Source organism: Symphalangus syndactylus, chromosome 3 (assembly GCF_028878055.3).
Source record: "Symphalangus syndactylus isolate Jambi chromosome 3, NHGRI_mSymSyn1-v2.1_pri, whole genome shotgun sequence".
NCBI lineage: Eukaryota > Metazoa > Chordata > Mammalia > Primates > Hylobatidae > Symphalangus > Symphalangus syndactylus.
Window position 1 is genome coordinate 8453908 of NC_072425.2, and position 14769 is coordinate 8468676.

At 64.4% G+C, this 14769-nt stretch overlaps 2 protein-coding genes across 5 annotated transcripts; both read left to right on the forward strand.

The window, feature by feature from the left end:
• The first annotated feature begins 1413 nt into the window (after positions 1-1413).
• Positions 1414-11302, forward strand: CARD9 (caspase recruitment domain family member 9). Of its 4 annotated transcripts, none has more exons than XM_055270386.2 (13): positions 1414-1543; positions 2981-3180; positions 3602-3739; positions 3918-4222; positions 4362-4541; positions 4626-4769; positions 5188-5313; positions 7236-7427; positions 7780-7821; positions 8222-8267; positions 10043-10119; positions 10693-10769; positions 10854-11302. In XM_055270386.2, the coding sequence occupies exons 2-13, from the start codon at positions 2997-2999 to the stop codon at positions 10951-10953; spliced, it is 1611 nt and encodes a 536-aa protein (XP_055126361.1). In that variant the 5' UTR covers positions 1414-1543; positions 2981-2996; the 3' UTR covers positions 10954-11302. The 4 variants fall into 4 exon arrangements, 3 of the variants coding, with proteins under 3 accessions (XP_055126361.1, XP_063492832.1, XP_055126360.1); XM_063636762.1 differs by lacking the exon at positions 1414-1543 and adding an exon at positions 2116-2412; XR_008656449.2 differs by lacking the exon at positions 1414-1543 and having other exon boundaries at positions 2446-3180; positions 8222-8314.
• On the forward strand, positions 11239-13326 carry DNLZ (DNL-type zinc finger). The gene is made up of 3 exons (XM_055270387.2): positions 11239-11745; positions 12103-12242; positions 13049-13326. Exons 1-3 carry the CDS (start codon positions 11239-11241, stop codon positions 13215-13217), a joined length of 816 nt encoding a protein of 271 aa, XP_055126362.1. The 3' UTR covers positions 13218-13326.
• The last annotated feature ends 1443 nt before the right edge of the window (positions 13327-14769 follow it).

The window sequence follows — 14769 nt, forward strand, 5'->3', positions numbered from 1 at the left end:
GCCTCAGCCCTGGGCACCTGGCAGACGGACGGTCCCATGGCCGGCCTTGCTCCTGATCGTGTGTTGCTGTGCCTGGTTCCCTAGTCTGGTGCCTAGTCTCCTGGGGGTCACTCTGACCTGTGGGTTATTTAGCGGTATATTATTTAATTTCCAAATATGTAGGGATTTTGCCGATATCTGTTACTGATTTTTAGCTTCCGATATGGTTAGAGAACATGGTATGTGTGTTAACTCCTAAGTACACACACCACAGGGAAGTCACTGGGGTCCTCGTTTTACAAGCTGGGGAAACACTGGGTCATGAGGGCCTGGCGCCAGCTCCGGCTCGCTCCCTGGCAGGACCCAGGATGGCTCCTGCCTGCACACTCGCTCATGCTGATGGTGAGGGGGCCCAGGAGGGGCACGGCCCCCTGGAATGTGGCATTCCCGAGAGCCCAGGAGGACCCCTAATTGTCCGCTCCTTAATGTGTGATGTCAGACGCTGTCCCCGCAGAGGCCTGGGGGCCGGAGGCTGAGAATGGTTAGGCAGGCTCTGCACCAGCTTCCTGGCCTTCCAGCCTGGCGGCCCCTTCTCGAAGCTGTTGGGTGGCAACTCGGTTCAACCAGCTTTACCGGGTGAGGCGGGGCCTGGGGGTTCCCAAGCCTGCAGGGACGAGGCTCCGGCAGCCCACACACTGAAGTGCACAGTTCAGGGCAGACTCTGCTGCCTGCTGTCCGTGGATGGGGGCCGAGCTGTGCCCTGCTGTCACCGGCTCTTCTGACGCTGGTTTGGGGGACCCCGGGAGTGGCCTCAGTCCTCACATCCTGGTGGAGAGCAGGGATGCCTCGTGGTGGGGATAACCAGGATATCGAGTGACACTTCTGGAAGGGACATTTCTCCCCCATGTGCAGCTGAGTGGTGGCCGGTGCCATGGCCCCTGGCAGGCTGCTGTGGCCTCCTGGGCTCCATAAGGTGGGCTGCAGCCCTTCCGTGACCAAGGCGTATGCTGGCCATGCTGTGTGGCTGTGGGCCCCCCTGCACATACCCTGCCCAGCTGTCCCGAGATGCTGGGGAGGGCGAGGGCGAGGGTGTTCGCACAGAGCAGAGTATGCCCTACTGAAGAAGCCTCCAGAAGCCTGTGACCAGGTCAAAGCGGCTGGGTACGGGCTGGCCTCATCCAGCCCCCTGGGGGTCTCTACTGTCTCTTCTACTTGCCAGGTGCCAGGGCTGGGCCTCTGGGGCATCCCCAGGACCCCCAGGACCCCCAGCCCCCGGCCAGGCTGGGAGGGCTGGGAGCAGCTTTCCTCTGGAGGGCAGAGGACTTCCACTTCCGTCTGCCTCTTGGGGCCTCCTGGGCTGGGCGAATCAGAAGGCAGGTCACCAGGGACTGTCCCCCTGTGGGAGGACTGGCGGGACTGTGGAGTTAAGCAGAACCCATCAGGAAGTGCACAGGCATCCAGCACGCTCCTCCCTCCCTGCAGCCCCGGGCAGCATCTCCCAGAGGCTCCACAGCCCAGGCTCCTGGTGCGTCTGCAGTGCAGGTGGCTCCTGGAAGATCCTCAGGTGGGTGGGTCTGGTGCTTTTCCGAAAGGTGGCCAGGAAGGTCGGCGTCGGCCTCATTCAGGATCCTGGCACTGATCCTCCAGAGCAGCCTGAGGCTTCCCACAGGCAGCCAGGCAGCCTCTGCCGCGCGGCCCCATCCCTTTCACGGCCACTGGGCGGAGATGTGTTCATTTCCGTGGAATTACGGTGGCAGGTGCGACCCTGGATTTCAGGCTGGGGAGGCAGGAAGGGGGCCCAGTGTTCCCAGGACTGTCCACCGTGTGGCCGGTGTTTTTATTCAGCCCCTTGTCTGTCAAAACTGTCCTCAATGGGGTGACAAAGTGCAGTGGGAAGTTGAGAAATGCCTCAAAAGACCAAGACTGGGGCAACTCCGTCTCCAGGAGCAGCGACCCAGCTCCTTTGGGCTGGAAACCAGCGTTTCCCAGCGGGGCTGGAGGCTGCCTGAGGACCACGTGGCTGCTCCCAGCCTTGCAGTCCCAGTCCCAGAGGGAGTGGCTTTCAGCGGCTGAGGCCTCCACCACACCGGCAGAAAGGGACAGCAGTGGCTGGTCCCAACATGTGTAGTTCACTTGTTGCAGCCAGTGGGATGGGGGCCGGACCTCATCTGGGACAGGAGAAGAGTCCAGGGATTCACTGGTGCCCAGCACCTAAGAACCTGGAGAAAACACTGCAGCAGCACTCCTGGCCAGCCAAGGGCAACACTGACAGCCCCTCCCAGGGTTGCGGGGCCGGCAGGGGGTGACAGAGACACGCTCCTGTGGGCAGCTCTTCCCGGCCGGGGCAGTGACCCCGCAGCTGCGGCAGGGCTGGGTGGCCACTCTTGCATCAGCAGCAGCCGGTCGTGGAGGAGGGAGGGCACAGCCTGGGATGTGAGCAGGCGTCGGTCGGGGGAATGAGGAAGTCCCACAAGAACCGGCTCCCCCAGCTGCTGCGCTGGTGGGAGGGTCACTGGCCAACCTGCTCTCACCCAGCTTGGGCTGGCCGCAGTGCCAGGCAGTTGCCCTCAGCTCCTCCACCCATTCCCCCCATGGAGGTGGCTGCCCTTGCAGGCTCCAGGGTGTGGCGGGCAAGTCCAGGAGGCAGAGGCCAGAGGGGCTCATGCTGTGGGGGCAGTTCCTCTCTCAGACCCCATCTGCGCCTCCCCTGCTGCATATATGGGTGACATGGATGCCAACGGGCAGGAGCAAGGGCTGGGAAAGGCTGTGGAGAGGCCCTCGGCTGGACTAGTGGGGAGCGGGTCACTGTCTCTGCCACCTCCCTGGGGGATCCAACGTGGGGATGGGACATGGAGCTGGGCACCTCTCCTGGATGCCCCTGGGCTGATCCCCCTCGACGTCCTGACGAGAGCCCGGGCCCAGCGTCTGAGAAGGAGTGGGAGCCGGGCCCGGGTGGGGGCAGGAGCCGGCGTCACTCTCAGCGCTGCCCCACACTCCCCAGCCTGCCTGCTGAGGCCATGTCGGACTACGAGAACGATGACGAGTGCTGGAGCGTCCTGGAGGGCTTCCGGGTGATGCTTACCTCGGTCATCGACCCCTCGCGCATCACGCCCTACCTGCGGCAGTGCAAGGTCCTGAACCCCGATGATGAGGAGCAGGTGCTCAGTGACCCCAACCTGGTCATCCGCAAACGGAAAGTGGGTCAGTGTTGCCCCCCGGGCCCCAGGCCCCAGGCCCCAAACCCAACCACGGAGTCAGCTCGGAGGTGGCTGCACACTCTGCCACCCTGACCCTCAACCCCAGGAGAGCCCCGCCTGGCTTTGCCCCTGGCCTCCGAGCGAGGCCCAACCTCAACCCTGGCATGTGGCCGCCCCATCCCCCAGCCTTTCCTGCCGGCTCGGTGCTGCCAAGAGGGGCAGCGGGGCTCCCACCGCAGCGGGGGCTCCTGAGACAGCCAAGGGGCAGGTGAGCAGCACTTGGTCCCCAGCCTGGTACCAAGACCCAGACCACAGCACACCTCATCTGCAGCCCAGCCTCCACCTGTCCCTGCCCCCGGGCCCACCCACCCCAGCCCTCTGCCTCGCCTGCGCCCCGCCCCCAGTTAGGCCTCTCTGGCCCGCAGGTGTGCTCCTGGACATCCTGCAGCGGACCGGCCACAAGGGCTACGTGGCCTTCCTCGAGAGCCTGGAGCTCTACTACCCGCAGCTGTACAAGAAGGTCACGGGCAAGGAGCCGGCCCGCGTCTTCTCCATGATCATCGGTGAGTGACGCGGGAGGCGGGGCCCACAGGGGAGGCGGTGGCGGGGGGCAGGCAGTGGTACTGGGTCCTCTGCCTGGCCCTCCTCCCTAGGAGCCCTGAGCTCCTGCCACAGCGCAGGGCGTGATGGGGCTGGGCCACCGGGGAACACGGCACCGTCTGACACTGGCCTGGCCTACAGATGCGTCCGGGGAGTCAGGCCTGACTCAGCTGCTGATGACTGAGGTCATGAAGCTGCAGAAGAAGGTGCAGGACCTGACTGCGCTGCTGAGCTCCAAGGATGACTTCATCAAGGAGCTGCGGGTGAAGGACAGCCTGCTGCGCAAGCACCAAGAGCGCGTGCAGAGGCTCAAGGAGGAGTGCGAGGCCGGCAGCCGCGAGCTCAAGCGCTGCAAGGAGGAGAACTACGCCCTGGCCATGCGCCTGGCGCACCAGAGTGAGGAGAAGGGCGCCGCGCTCATGCGGAACCGCGACCTGCAGCTAGAGGTGCGCCCGCTGCCCCTGGGGAATCAGGGCCCCCTCACCTGGCCTGGCGGGGTCTGCAGGCCGGGGCGGTCGGGGGTGGCCCCACGGGTCTGCGGTCACCGCCTGGAGGGGACAGCCGGGCTCACTGGACCTTCCGCAGGTTGACCGACTCAAGCACAGCCTCATGAAGGCCGAGGACGACTGCAAGGTGGAGCGCAAGCACACGCTGAAGCTCAGGCACGCCATGGAGCAGCGGCCCAGCCAGGAGCTGCTGTGGGAGCTGCAGCAGGAGAAGGCACTGCTCCAGGCCCGGGTGCAGGAGCTGGAGGCCTCCGTCCAGGTGGGGCCGCAGGCAGGGCGGGTGCAGCCCAGGCAGGGCAGCAGGGGCCTTCCCAGCCAGACCATTGCCTTTTGCCCCCTTCAGGAGGGGAAGCTGGACAGGAGCAGCCCCTACATCCAGGTACTGGAGGAGGACTGGCGGCAGACGCTGCGGGACCACCAGGAGCAGGCCAACACCATCTTCTCCCTGCGCAAGGACCTCCGCCAGGGCGAGGCCCGGCGCCTCCGGGTAGGAGGGCAGGCGGGGAGTCGAGGCCCCTGGGGGCCAAGCCAGGCTGGGCAGGCTGAGCTCTGCCCACTCCGTGCCTGGAAGGTGGGGTGTGGAGACCCCAGTGCAGCGTCTCCACTCACCCACTCCTGGAGGCACAGTGGACGGTGCCCTCTCCTTGCCTGCCTGTCCCCCATGGCAAAGGCCGACCTCTGGGCTCACGGTGCCTGAGGCACAGCAGTGTCTGAGGCCTGCGGGAGGGCCCTGTCCTGCTGCGGTCTGGAAGTGCAGGGCTGGTAGGGGCCTGGGGACTCCTATGGCCTCTCCCGACATCCCAACTGGTCTGAACACATGCTCCTGCGGCCCTGCACGGAGTACACCCCAACGGCCAGAATGGGGGGCCTCAGGCCTGTGGGGGCTGAGCTGCCGCCCCCTGCAGTGCATGGAGGAGAAGGAGATGTTCGAGCTGCAGTGCCTGGCCCTGCGTAAGGACTCCAAGATGTACAAGGACCGCATCGAGGCCATCCTGCTGCAGATGGAGGAGGTCGCCATTGAGCGGGACCAGGTGGGGCCTCACAGGGGCGGGACAAAGCACCCCACTCGCGGGTGGGCGCACCAGGGCCACAGCCCTTGAGGGCAGTTGTCAGAGGGTTTTTAATCTTTGTTATTTGTTTTTGAGATGGGGTCTTGCTATGTTATCCAGGGTGGCCTCAAACTACTGGCCTCAAGCAATCCTCCGGCCTCAGCCTCCCAAAGCGCTGGGATTGCAGGCTGAGCTGCCACACCTGGCCTGTGTTTTAAATGACAGAAGTAATACTTAACACTAAAAAAGAGTAAACTATGATGAAGTCAGTTCTTCCCCACCCCAGCCTACTCTCAGGAAAAACCATGTTCAACCTTCCCCCTCCACCTTACAGACTTATCTGTCATCTATCCATCTATCTATCATCTGTCACCTGTCTATCTATATATATTTTTGGTTTTGTTTTACAAAAATGGAAACATTCTGTCTTGTTTTACCAGTAGCTTTTTTTAATCTTAAAAAAAGCTTGGCTGGACGTGGTGGCTCTCGGCTATAATCCCAGCACTTTGGGAGGCTGAGGCGGGCGGATCACTTGAGCCCAGGAGTTCCACAGCAGCCTGGGCAACATGGTGAGATCCCGGCTCTACAAAAAATACAAAAATTGGCCTGGTGCGGTGGCTCATGCCTGTAATCCCAGCACTCTAGGAGGGTGAGGCAGGCGGATCACTTGAGGTCAGGAGTTCGAGACCAGCCTGGCCAGTATGGGGAAACCCCATCTCTACTAAAAATACAAAAATTAGCCGGGTGTGGTGGCAGGTGCCTGTAGTCCCAGCTACTCAGGAGGCTGAGGCAGGAGAATCGCTTGAACCCCGGAGGCGGAGGTTGCAGTGAGCTGAGATCACGCTACTGTACTCCAGCCTGGGTGACAGAATAAGACTCCGTCTCAAAAAAAAAAACAAAAAACAAAAATTAACTGGGCGTGGTGGTGCACGCCTGTGGTCCCAGCTACTTAGGAGGCTGAGGCTGCAGCAAGTCATCATTGCGCCATTGCACTCCAGCCTGGGCCATGGGAGTGAGGCCTGCAAGGCCTCGGCGCTGCGTGCTGTGAGCTGGATGGAGCGTCGCGGGGAAAGGCTGTGTCTGCTTCCCATGCCCCGTCCCAAGTCCCATCCTGGAGGTTGTTTCCAATGGACACCATTGCTGCTTCGGCGAAATGCCGGATGGCAGTTTGTCCACGTCAGGAGCCTTAAAACGAGACTCCTGGGGCCATAAAAGAAGCCCTGGCCCCCATGAGAGCAGCCCGGGCTCAGAGCTCCTGTGGCGGCCCCACCTCAGCCTCACTCGCGCCTGGCCCACTCCAAGGCAGGGAAAAAAGGGCAGATCCAGCTGTGCCCCCATGGGGGCTGGTGTGGCTCCCAGGGCGGGGGCCCCCACAGCACTGCGCGGGAGCGCGTTGGCCAGGGATTAGGGAAGCTGCCAGCCGTTGCTCCAGTCCGGGTGGAAGGGGTTAGGTGAGGGCCTCCCAGCCTCGACTGCAGGGGTGGTCAAGCCGTCATGTTTGCACGTTCACCCCTGCACCTCAGCATCCGCAGTGAGGACAGGGGTGGTAAAGAGTGCTGCGGTCATGAAGGAGGCTTAGCTATGGACAGTCGGTGTCTCCATATCCAGCCGCATCCAAAATTTATCAAATGTGCACGTGTAGGGGTACATAGCACACGCTGTGTCCACCGGGGGTGCAGGCTTGGGAGGAGACAGAAGGGCAGCAGGGACAACTGTCACATTTACAATCCCCCAAATGCTGACTTCATGTCCGCAGAGCACACAAAGGGAGCGGCTGTGACCAGCCTCCGCGCCCAGTGGCTTGACATCCTCTGGGGCCTCTGCTCGGAGTTGGGCGGCTGGGCCGAGGGCCCAGGGCGAGCTTGGGGGCCTCACTGAGGGTCGGCCTTGCGCTGTCCCGTCAGGCCATCGCCACGCGGGAGGAGCTGCACGCGCAGCACGCCCAGGGCCTGCAGGAGAAGGACGCGCTGCGCAAGCAGGTGCGGGAGCTGGGCGAGAAAGCGGATGAGCTGCAGCTGCAGGTGTTCCAGTGTGAGGCGCAGCTACTGGCCGTGGAGGGCAGGCTCAGGCGGCAGCAGCTGGAGACGCTCGTCCTGGTGGGCCTGGGGCCTGGGGCCTGGGGCAGGGCGGGGAGCCGGCGGGTGGGATGCAGGGCCAGGGGAGCATGGAGCCTCAGCTCCTGGCCTTCCTGACCCAACCCTCCTCTGTGGCGGGCCCCAACCTAACCAAACCCCTCCTCGCAGTGGGGTGAGGGCACACGAGCAGCTCAGGGTCCCAGCAGGAAGTGGGGCTGCAGGGCCAGGGTGGGTCCTGGGCATGGAGGGGGCCTGGCGTGGCTGAGGGCATGCCCAGGGCTCCCCGGAGGATTCCACTCTGTGCCCTGCCCACCCTGTGCCTGGGGAGCCCTCTGCCCCCACAGCCCACCCACCCCATTTCCTATGACCACAGAGCTCTGACCTGGAGGATGGCTCACCCAGGAGCTCCCAGGAGGTGAGTGAGACTCCAGCCAGCACAAGGCTGGCCTTCTTTCACCTGGGGTCCTGGCTGAGCTGCCACCAGGCACAGCCCCACATTGCCCGTCACGTGGCCCTGCTCGGTGGGCTGGGCTGGGTGGAGGAAGAGCAGGCGGCCAAATGCTAAGGCCTCCGATGGCTCGAGGGGTAAGGTAAGGCACGGACAGTGCCCACCTCCTGGCATCCTCATGGCGGGACCTTCCTGGCCGGGCTCCCCCATGTCCGTCTGCTGGGCACCTGAGTCTCTGAGAAGCTCTGTGCAGGGGGTGACGGCAATGGCTGCACCCAGCTGAGGGCCAAGGGTTGGGGTGGGCAGTGTGGCCGGGTCCAGTCCTTGGCGGAGTGGCCTAACGGGACATCTTGCCTCTCTTCGGAAGCTCTCACTCCCCCAGGACCTGGAGGACACCCAGCTCTCAGACAAAGGTGAGGCAGGGACGGCAGTGCACCCGGAGGCCTCCCGGCTGCCCCAAGTGAGGCCCATCTTCAGCACAGGCAGCCCGTGCCGCAATGCCTGTCAGTCCCCACAACCCCCACTCCACAGACAGGGAAACTGGGGCTGGGGATAAGTAAAATGGTCAAGGTCACCCAGAGAACAAACTACAGAGCCCAGCTGAAACCCGGGGCCCCAGCTAGTGGGACAAGTGTCCCCTGGGGTGGAGAGTGTGGGGGTCTGGGCAGCCCCCACGGGGTGCAGAGGTGAGCAGGCCCACTGTCCCGAGTGTGTGGGGCCCCTCTGGGCAGCTCCCACGGGGTGCAGACGTGAGCAGGCCCACCGTCCCGTGTGGAGCCCCTCTGGGCAGCCCCCATGGGGTGCAGAGGTGAGCAGGCCCACCGTCCCGAGAGTATGGGGGTCTGGGCAGCCCCCACGGGGTGCAGAGTTGAGCAGGCCCACCGTCCCGAGTGTGTGGGGCCCCTCTGGGCAGCCCCCACGGGGTGCAGACGTGAGCAGGCCCACTGTCCCAGCTGCTCCAAGCTTCCTCCTGGGCAGAGGGACGTGGTAATGAGCGAACGCCCAGGTGCACAAAGCTAGAAAGTGGGGCGAGATGGGGCCCCACGTGGCTTGAGGGACAGGGCTGAATGCATGGGTGGCCAAGGGCCTGCTGTGTCCCGGTGCAGTTGGGGTAAGGCAATGGCGGGGGTTTCTAGCGGGCAGGGCAGGCTCCCTCTGCCTGTCTGGGGGAAGGACTGGGTGGCTGGCTGGGAGCAGCCCCCGAGTGCCCAGGAGCGGGCAGTGGTGATGGGGTAGGTGTTTGCTCTGAAGGTGGTGGCAGGTAGGGGTCGGGAAGGGCCCAGCAGAGGGGCCCTGGGAGGCTGCACTGGAGTTGGACGAGCTTCCTGAGTACCAGGCCGTGGCCTCCAAGCAGAGGCAGAAGGGGAAGGAGGAGCCGCAGATGGGGAAGTGAAGACCAGCGCCTTTGGCCGCAGCCCAGAACACTCGAACGTGGGGACGCCAAGCCCCCATGTAGGCACGGAGGCGAGCAGGACCCAGGAGTCCAGCTCAGGCACTGCCCCCATCCCCCTGGGTGGCTGTGGCAGGAGCAGGGGCAGGTGTGAAGGTTGGAGGGTGAGCAGGGGAGGGGCTGGCTCTAAGAAGGGGCTGCCAATGGAAAAGACAGCCCCGGCCTGGCCCTCCCCCAGCGGGGCTGAGACTGGAGGTGCGTGGTTTCTGCCCAAGGGTCCTGATTCCTGGTCTGCCCAGGTCCTGGCGGGTTCTGAGGGGGTCCAGCCGCCTCAAGGTTCTCTCCCAATTGCTGCAGTACCCCTGCCCCCACCTCAGGACCCAGACAGCCACTGTAGCTGTCCCCAACTCTCTCCCCAGGGCCGCCGTGCCCACAGATGCTTTGGAGTGATGGGGGACGGTGCTGCTCAGGCCCATGGTTTAAGATCCCCCGAGGTCTGGGAGGCCTTCCTGCCCGGGGGGCAGCCAGCTCGGGGGAGGGATGGTCACTGGCAGGAGCGTTGGGCCTGGGCTGGCATCTGGCGGCCTCCTGGAGCAATGAACGGGCAAGCGAGGCCATAAGGCCTCAGTCTCATCTACAGAAAGCAGAGTCTACACTGGACCCGAGTGGGGATCCCACCAGGCCTTGGAAGACAGCCCCACACGCTGTCCGCAATGCCAGGGGGTGGGGGGTGGAGAAGCCATGCTGTACGTGGCCTGGCAGATGCGCAGGCCCCACAGGCACGACTCTCCTTTCCAGGCTGCCTGGCCGGCGGGGGAAGCCCGAAACAGCCCTTTGCAGCTCTGCACCAGGAGGAGGTTTCGCGGACCCCCCACGTAAGGCTTCCCCGGGATGGGGTCCTCCCAGCCGTGGGCCTCAGGGTGACGGATCACAGGGAGGGTGGCTCCTCGCCCTAGGCACCCCCTGCGGTGGCCCTGACGACAGCTGAGGGGTGACCACAAGGTCTCTGCCCTCAGTGCTCGGGGTGGGGTGTCTGGGATGCAAAGTGGATCCCCCTCCTTTCTTGGGCACTGCAGCAACCTGGAGGGGCTTTTTGGAAGTGGACGTGCCTGGTCCTGGTTTCTTGAGGGCCTTTACAGTGGATGAGTAGGTGAACACAGGAGTCCTGAGAGCAAGGACCACCTCGGGCTTTGTTGTACAGACAACGGCCTGGAGCCGTGGCTTGGCCTCCTGGGTGTGTCTTGGCGTCTGAAATGCAGGCTACAAACACTGGCTCACCTCCAGGGGTACAGGCAGGTCCCACAGGGCGAGCTTGGCGCTGAGCTGAGGCTGTCTGGGCTCCTCGCCTCCCCACCAGTCTGCAGTTACAGGGGCCAGTGAGGGGCGCATGAGAAGGGCGGGTTCCCTCAGGGGAGCTGGCCGGAGCCTGAGCCTTCCCCCTTCTCCAGGACGCAGGCCTGAGCAGCGGGGAGCCGCCCGAGAAGGAGCGGCGGCGTCTCAAAGAGAGTTTTGAGAACTACCGCAGGTAGGCGGGCGGCCCCCAGGCTTCTCCAAAACGGGCTGGGGAGCGGCAGCCCGGTCTGCGCCTGAGACACCTGTGTCTTCGCAGGAAGCGCGCCCTCAGGAAGATGCAGAAAGGATGGCGGCAGGGGGAGGAGGACCGGGAGAACACCACGGGCAGCGACAACACCGACACTGAGGGCTCCTAACCGCAGCAGCGCAGGCCCCGACCAGGACACACCCACCGGTCCGGCCTCCTGCCACCCGGGGTGCCGACGCCCTGGGGCGCAGACTTCCCCGAGCCGTCGCTGACTTAGCCTGGAACGAGGAATCTGGTGCCCTGAAAGGCCCAGCCGGACCGCCGAGCGTTGGGGCAGTTTGCTAAGCGGCACTCAGCTTGCGGAGGCCATGTGGGTGCTCGCCACCCCCATGCACACGCCATCTGTGTAACTTCAGAGTCTGTTCTGTTTCACCATGTAACACATAATACATGCATGCATTATAGAAGTGCTAGAAAACACAGCTGCGTAAATAAACAAACAGCACGGGTGACCCGCATTCCCGCTCGGACACTCGCGCGCGGGCCCGCGGTGTCCTCGGGGTGCCAGCTGCACGTGGACGCAGGGCCCCATCAGGCCGCCAGGGGGCGGCAGAGCGCAGCGCGCCGCCGGTCCGTGGAACGGAAGCCCAGGAAGGCCGCTTCCGCCCGGTGCCCACTTCCAAGATGGCGGCGGGGCGGAGCCAGGGCAGGGCGGACGGAGCCGGCGAGCGGGATGCTGTGGGCTGCGCTGGGCGGCGTGCCGAGGGTGCTGAGCCGCGTGCAGCCCCGGGGGCCCTGCCTGAGGCGGCTGTGGGGCCGCGGGGCCCGTCCAGAGGTCGCGGGGAGGCGGCGGGCCTGGGCCTGGGGCTGGCGGCGCTCAAGCTCCGAGCAGGGGCCGGGGCCCGCGGCGGCTCTGGGGCGCGTGGAGGCGGCGCACTACCAGCTCGTCTACACCTGCAAGGTGGGCACGCGGCTGGACGGAACTGGGGACAGACCCGCACCTGACGCTACAAGCCCTGCGGGAAGAAGCTGCCCACAGGGCATGCGGGAGGGGGCGTGGCCAAGTCTCAGGAAGGGGTGCCGCCACCCCTTGGGGTTTCTGGGAGGGAGGGGGGCGGACCATGAGGAGGGGTGGAGCCGTCCCTGGGGCGGGGCCTTCCCGTGAGAGGGCGAGGTTGGGAGTGGGTGGAGCTATCCCTCGGGGGCGGGGCCTTCCCCGGAGAGGGTGAGGTGGGTGGAGCTACCCCCAGAGGGGCGGGTCTTCCTGGGAGGGGCATGGTGGCCCTCACAACCTCACCAGCCACCCTGTCCCAGCCAGGTCTGCGGGACTAGGTCCTCCAAGCGCATCTCCAAGCTGGCCTATCACCAAGGCGTGGTCATTGTGACCTGCCCCGGCTGCCAGAACCACCATATCATCGCGGACAACCTGGGCTGGTTCTCGGACCTGAATGGAAAGAGGTGAGGCCTGTACCCCAGGGCTGGGCCAGGAGTCCACCCAGAAGTACCCTGGCCTCACTGGGGGAACCTTGCCCTAGTGTTGAGGTTTACAGATCTCACCTGGGCAATCCAGCCACCTTATCAATACAAGACACACAGTTAAATGAGACTTTCCTATAAACCCCAGATAGCTTTTGAGTTTAAGTATGCCCCAAGTAGGGGGTGCGTTTTTATTTGCTAAATCTTGCCAGCCCTGTGGCCCTGCCTCCCTGCCTCTGCCTGCCCTCTGCCCTCACTGCCAGCCTTGTCCCTGTCTGGTGTTGAACTTTTTTGCCCTCTGCTGTCTTGGGGTGGCTGGCCCACAGCAAGGCTTGGGGTGTGGACCAGGCGGTGTGGCCTGGGCCCTGGCTGCTGGGGGAGCAGTGGAGGTGGTGTCGGGAGCCTGGTCCAGGCCTTGCCTGGCCGGGAGGTCCTGGGCAGGACAGTAACAGCGACAGCAGGTCTGAGACCAGCATGCCGGGCACTTGGTGATACCTGGCCCTTGGAGCTGGGACTGTCCTCCCATCAGACCCGGGGCTGCAGACTCTTCCCTCTGGTGCATAGGGGGCAGGAGCAGGACTGGGTTCCTGAGGCGGCGCATACTGGCAGAGACACAGGGCTGATGAGGGCACACAGGCCAGCGTCTGAAGTCCCCATGTGGCCTGATGCCACAGGAGTGCTGGGCCTGGTGCTTGCAGCTCTGGCCTGGCCATGGGGCGCCCTGAGGGAACTGAAGTGCAGGGCGGGTGGGGGGCCCTGAAGAGCCATGTTGCCTCCCTGCCTCCCAGAAATATCGAAGAGATCCTGGCGGCCAGAGGCGAGCAGGTGAACCGTTTGGCAGGTGAGGGGGCCCTGGAACTGGTTCTGGAGGCTGCAGGGACCCCCACATCCACTGCTGTTCCAGAAGCGGGTGAGGATGAGGGTCCCCCCGGCCCTGGCAAGACAGAGCCGAGCTGACCTCCGTGCTCCCCGGCACTGTGGGACTTCTGCCTTCCAGAAGGATGTTTTGGCCCTGGGCCTCTCTGGACATGGCCTGTTTTCTATCAATAAACAGACATTACTTCCAGATGCTGGGGCCTGTGGCCCTGGTGGCCTTTCTTTTTCTGGAGTTAGAACGACTGCTCTGAATCCCTGGTGCTGCTGGGTGGGACACTGGATCTGCAGGACTTCTCCCCTCACCACGGTTCCTCCTACACGGAGTCACCTTGCACTTGCCCACAGGGGCCACAGTCGTGTGGAAAGGGGGCTGGATGTGGAGTTGGAGCCCCTCCTGGTTGTTGCTGCGTGACTTTGAGCAGGTCACCACCCCCGTGAGCCTCAGCCTTCCTCTGCAAGCCCCTTGCGGTCCCCCTGGCCAGCTCTGGCGGCCTCCCTTCCGTGAGCCAGTGCAGGCCTGAGCCCTGGCCCTTGGCCGCCAGCTGTCAACGAAGCAGTGAGCAAACCAGGCTGCTCGCTGGCCCAGGCAGGACGAGCGGCTATGGCATGGCCGTGTGTTAGGAGCTCCAGGCCCCTCCTCGGGGAGCCACCTGGGCCTCCTTCCCTCGGTGGACAGTGCTCTGGACGCCCCAGGGCCCTCTGAGGTGTGTGGGGTCTGTCTCCCAGCCTCGTTTGTGCACAGGATGTTCCTGTGTTTATGAAAGCGAGCAAACGCAGGAGCCTGTTTATTTGCAGAAGCGTTGTGGGCCGTGTGACCGTGTGAGCACAACAGGGACCCAGTGCGGCCCCTCCCAGCGGGACACGGCTGGGACTGCCAGCTCACATCCGGCCCGTGGGAGGCCGGGGCGCGGCGGCATTGTTCCCAGTGTGCTTGTGGCGTGGGCTTTGCCTCGATTACCCCCTGTACTTCTCTCAGCCAACAGCCCTCTATTATTCCCACCCGGAGCCTTCTGTGCCATTTGTGGAAACTGTCCTCCTCTCGGCTGAGCCACCCGCACCCAGGCCTGCTCCTCCGAGGAGGCACTGGCTGGGGGTCTCTTAGGGGCCTGGAAGTGCAGGGGCCAGTGGGGCTGGGCTTGGTTTGGCTGCCTCGCTGCCTCCAGAGGGCCTGGACCAGCATGGGGGGAGGTCCAGGGAGCCGTCCGGACCTGGAAGTGCAGAATTAGAACGAGGAGAGCCACTCAGGCCAACCCCTCCTCTTACAGATGGGGAGATGGAGGCCGGTAGTTGGGATGTGCATGTTACCATGTCGTTTCTGTCTGATGCCAGCACTTCTGGGCCCAGGCTGGCCCTGGAGGGACACCTTTCCCAAGGCTGGCAGGTTCCTAGAGTAAAGACCTATGGCCACCCCCCGCGTGCCAGAAGCATCCCACCAGCTCCTGCCTGAGGCCCCCCGGACCCTGTCTCCCTCCGCCCTTCCCTCCCCACAGCCCCACTCCCACAGCCAGGTTTCTGCAAGGGGCTTTGCCATCCTAATCTCCTGCCACTCTGCACCCCCCCCCGCCCCCAGGACATCCCTGCCTCCCGGGGATGGTTGCTGGCCTGGGCATCCCTCGCCACAGCGTGCCTCTCC

Excerpts from the sequence above, each read along its gene's own strand:
- DNLZ (XM_055270387.2), top strand. The coding sequence starts at position 11,239 with ATGCATTATAGAAGTGCTAGAAAACACAGCTGCGTAAATAAACAAACA. Across the intron at positions 11,746-12,102 it reads AGCTCGTCTACACCTGCAAG|GTCTGCGGGACTAGGTCCTC; the intron begins GTGGGCACGCGG and ends TGTCCCAGCCAG. Across the intron at positions 12,243-13,048 it reads TCGGACCTGAATGGAAAGAG|AAATATCGAAGAGATCCTGG; the intron begins GTGAGGCCTGTA and ends CCTGCCTCCCAG.
- CARD9 (XM_055270385.2), top strand. The coding sequence starts at position 2,829 with ATGGAGCTGGGCACCTCTCCTGGATGCCCCTGGGCTGATCCCCCTCGA. Across the intron at positions 4,770-5,187 it reads GCGAGGCCCGGCGCCTCCGG|TGCATGGAGGAGAAGGAGAT; the intron begins GTAGGAGGGCAG and ends CGCCCCCTGCAG. Across the intron at positions 10,120-10,692 it reads AGGTTTCGCGGACCCCCCAC|GACGCAGGCCTGAGCAGCGG; the intron begins GTAAGGCTTCCC and ends CCCCTTCTCCAG.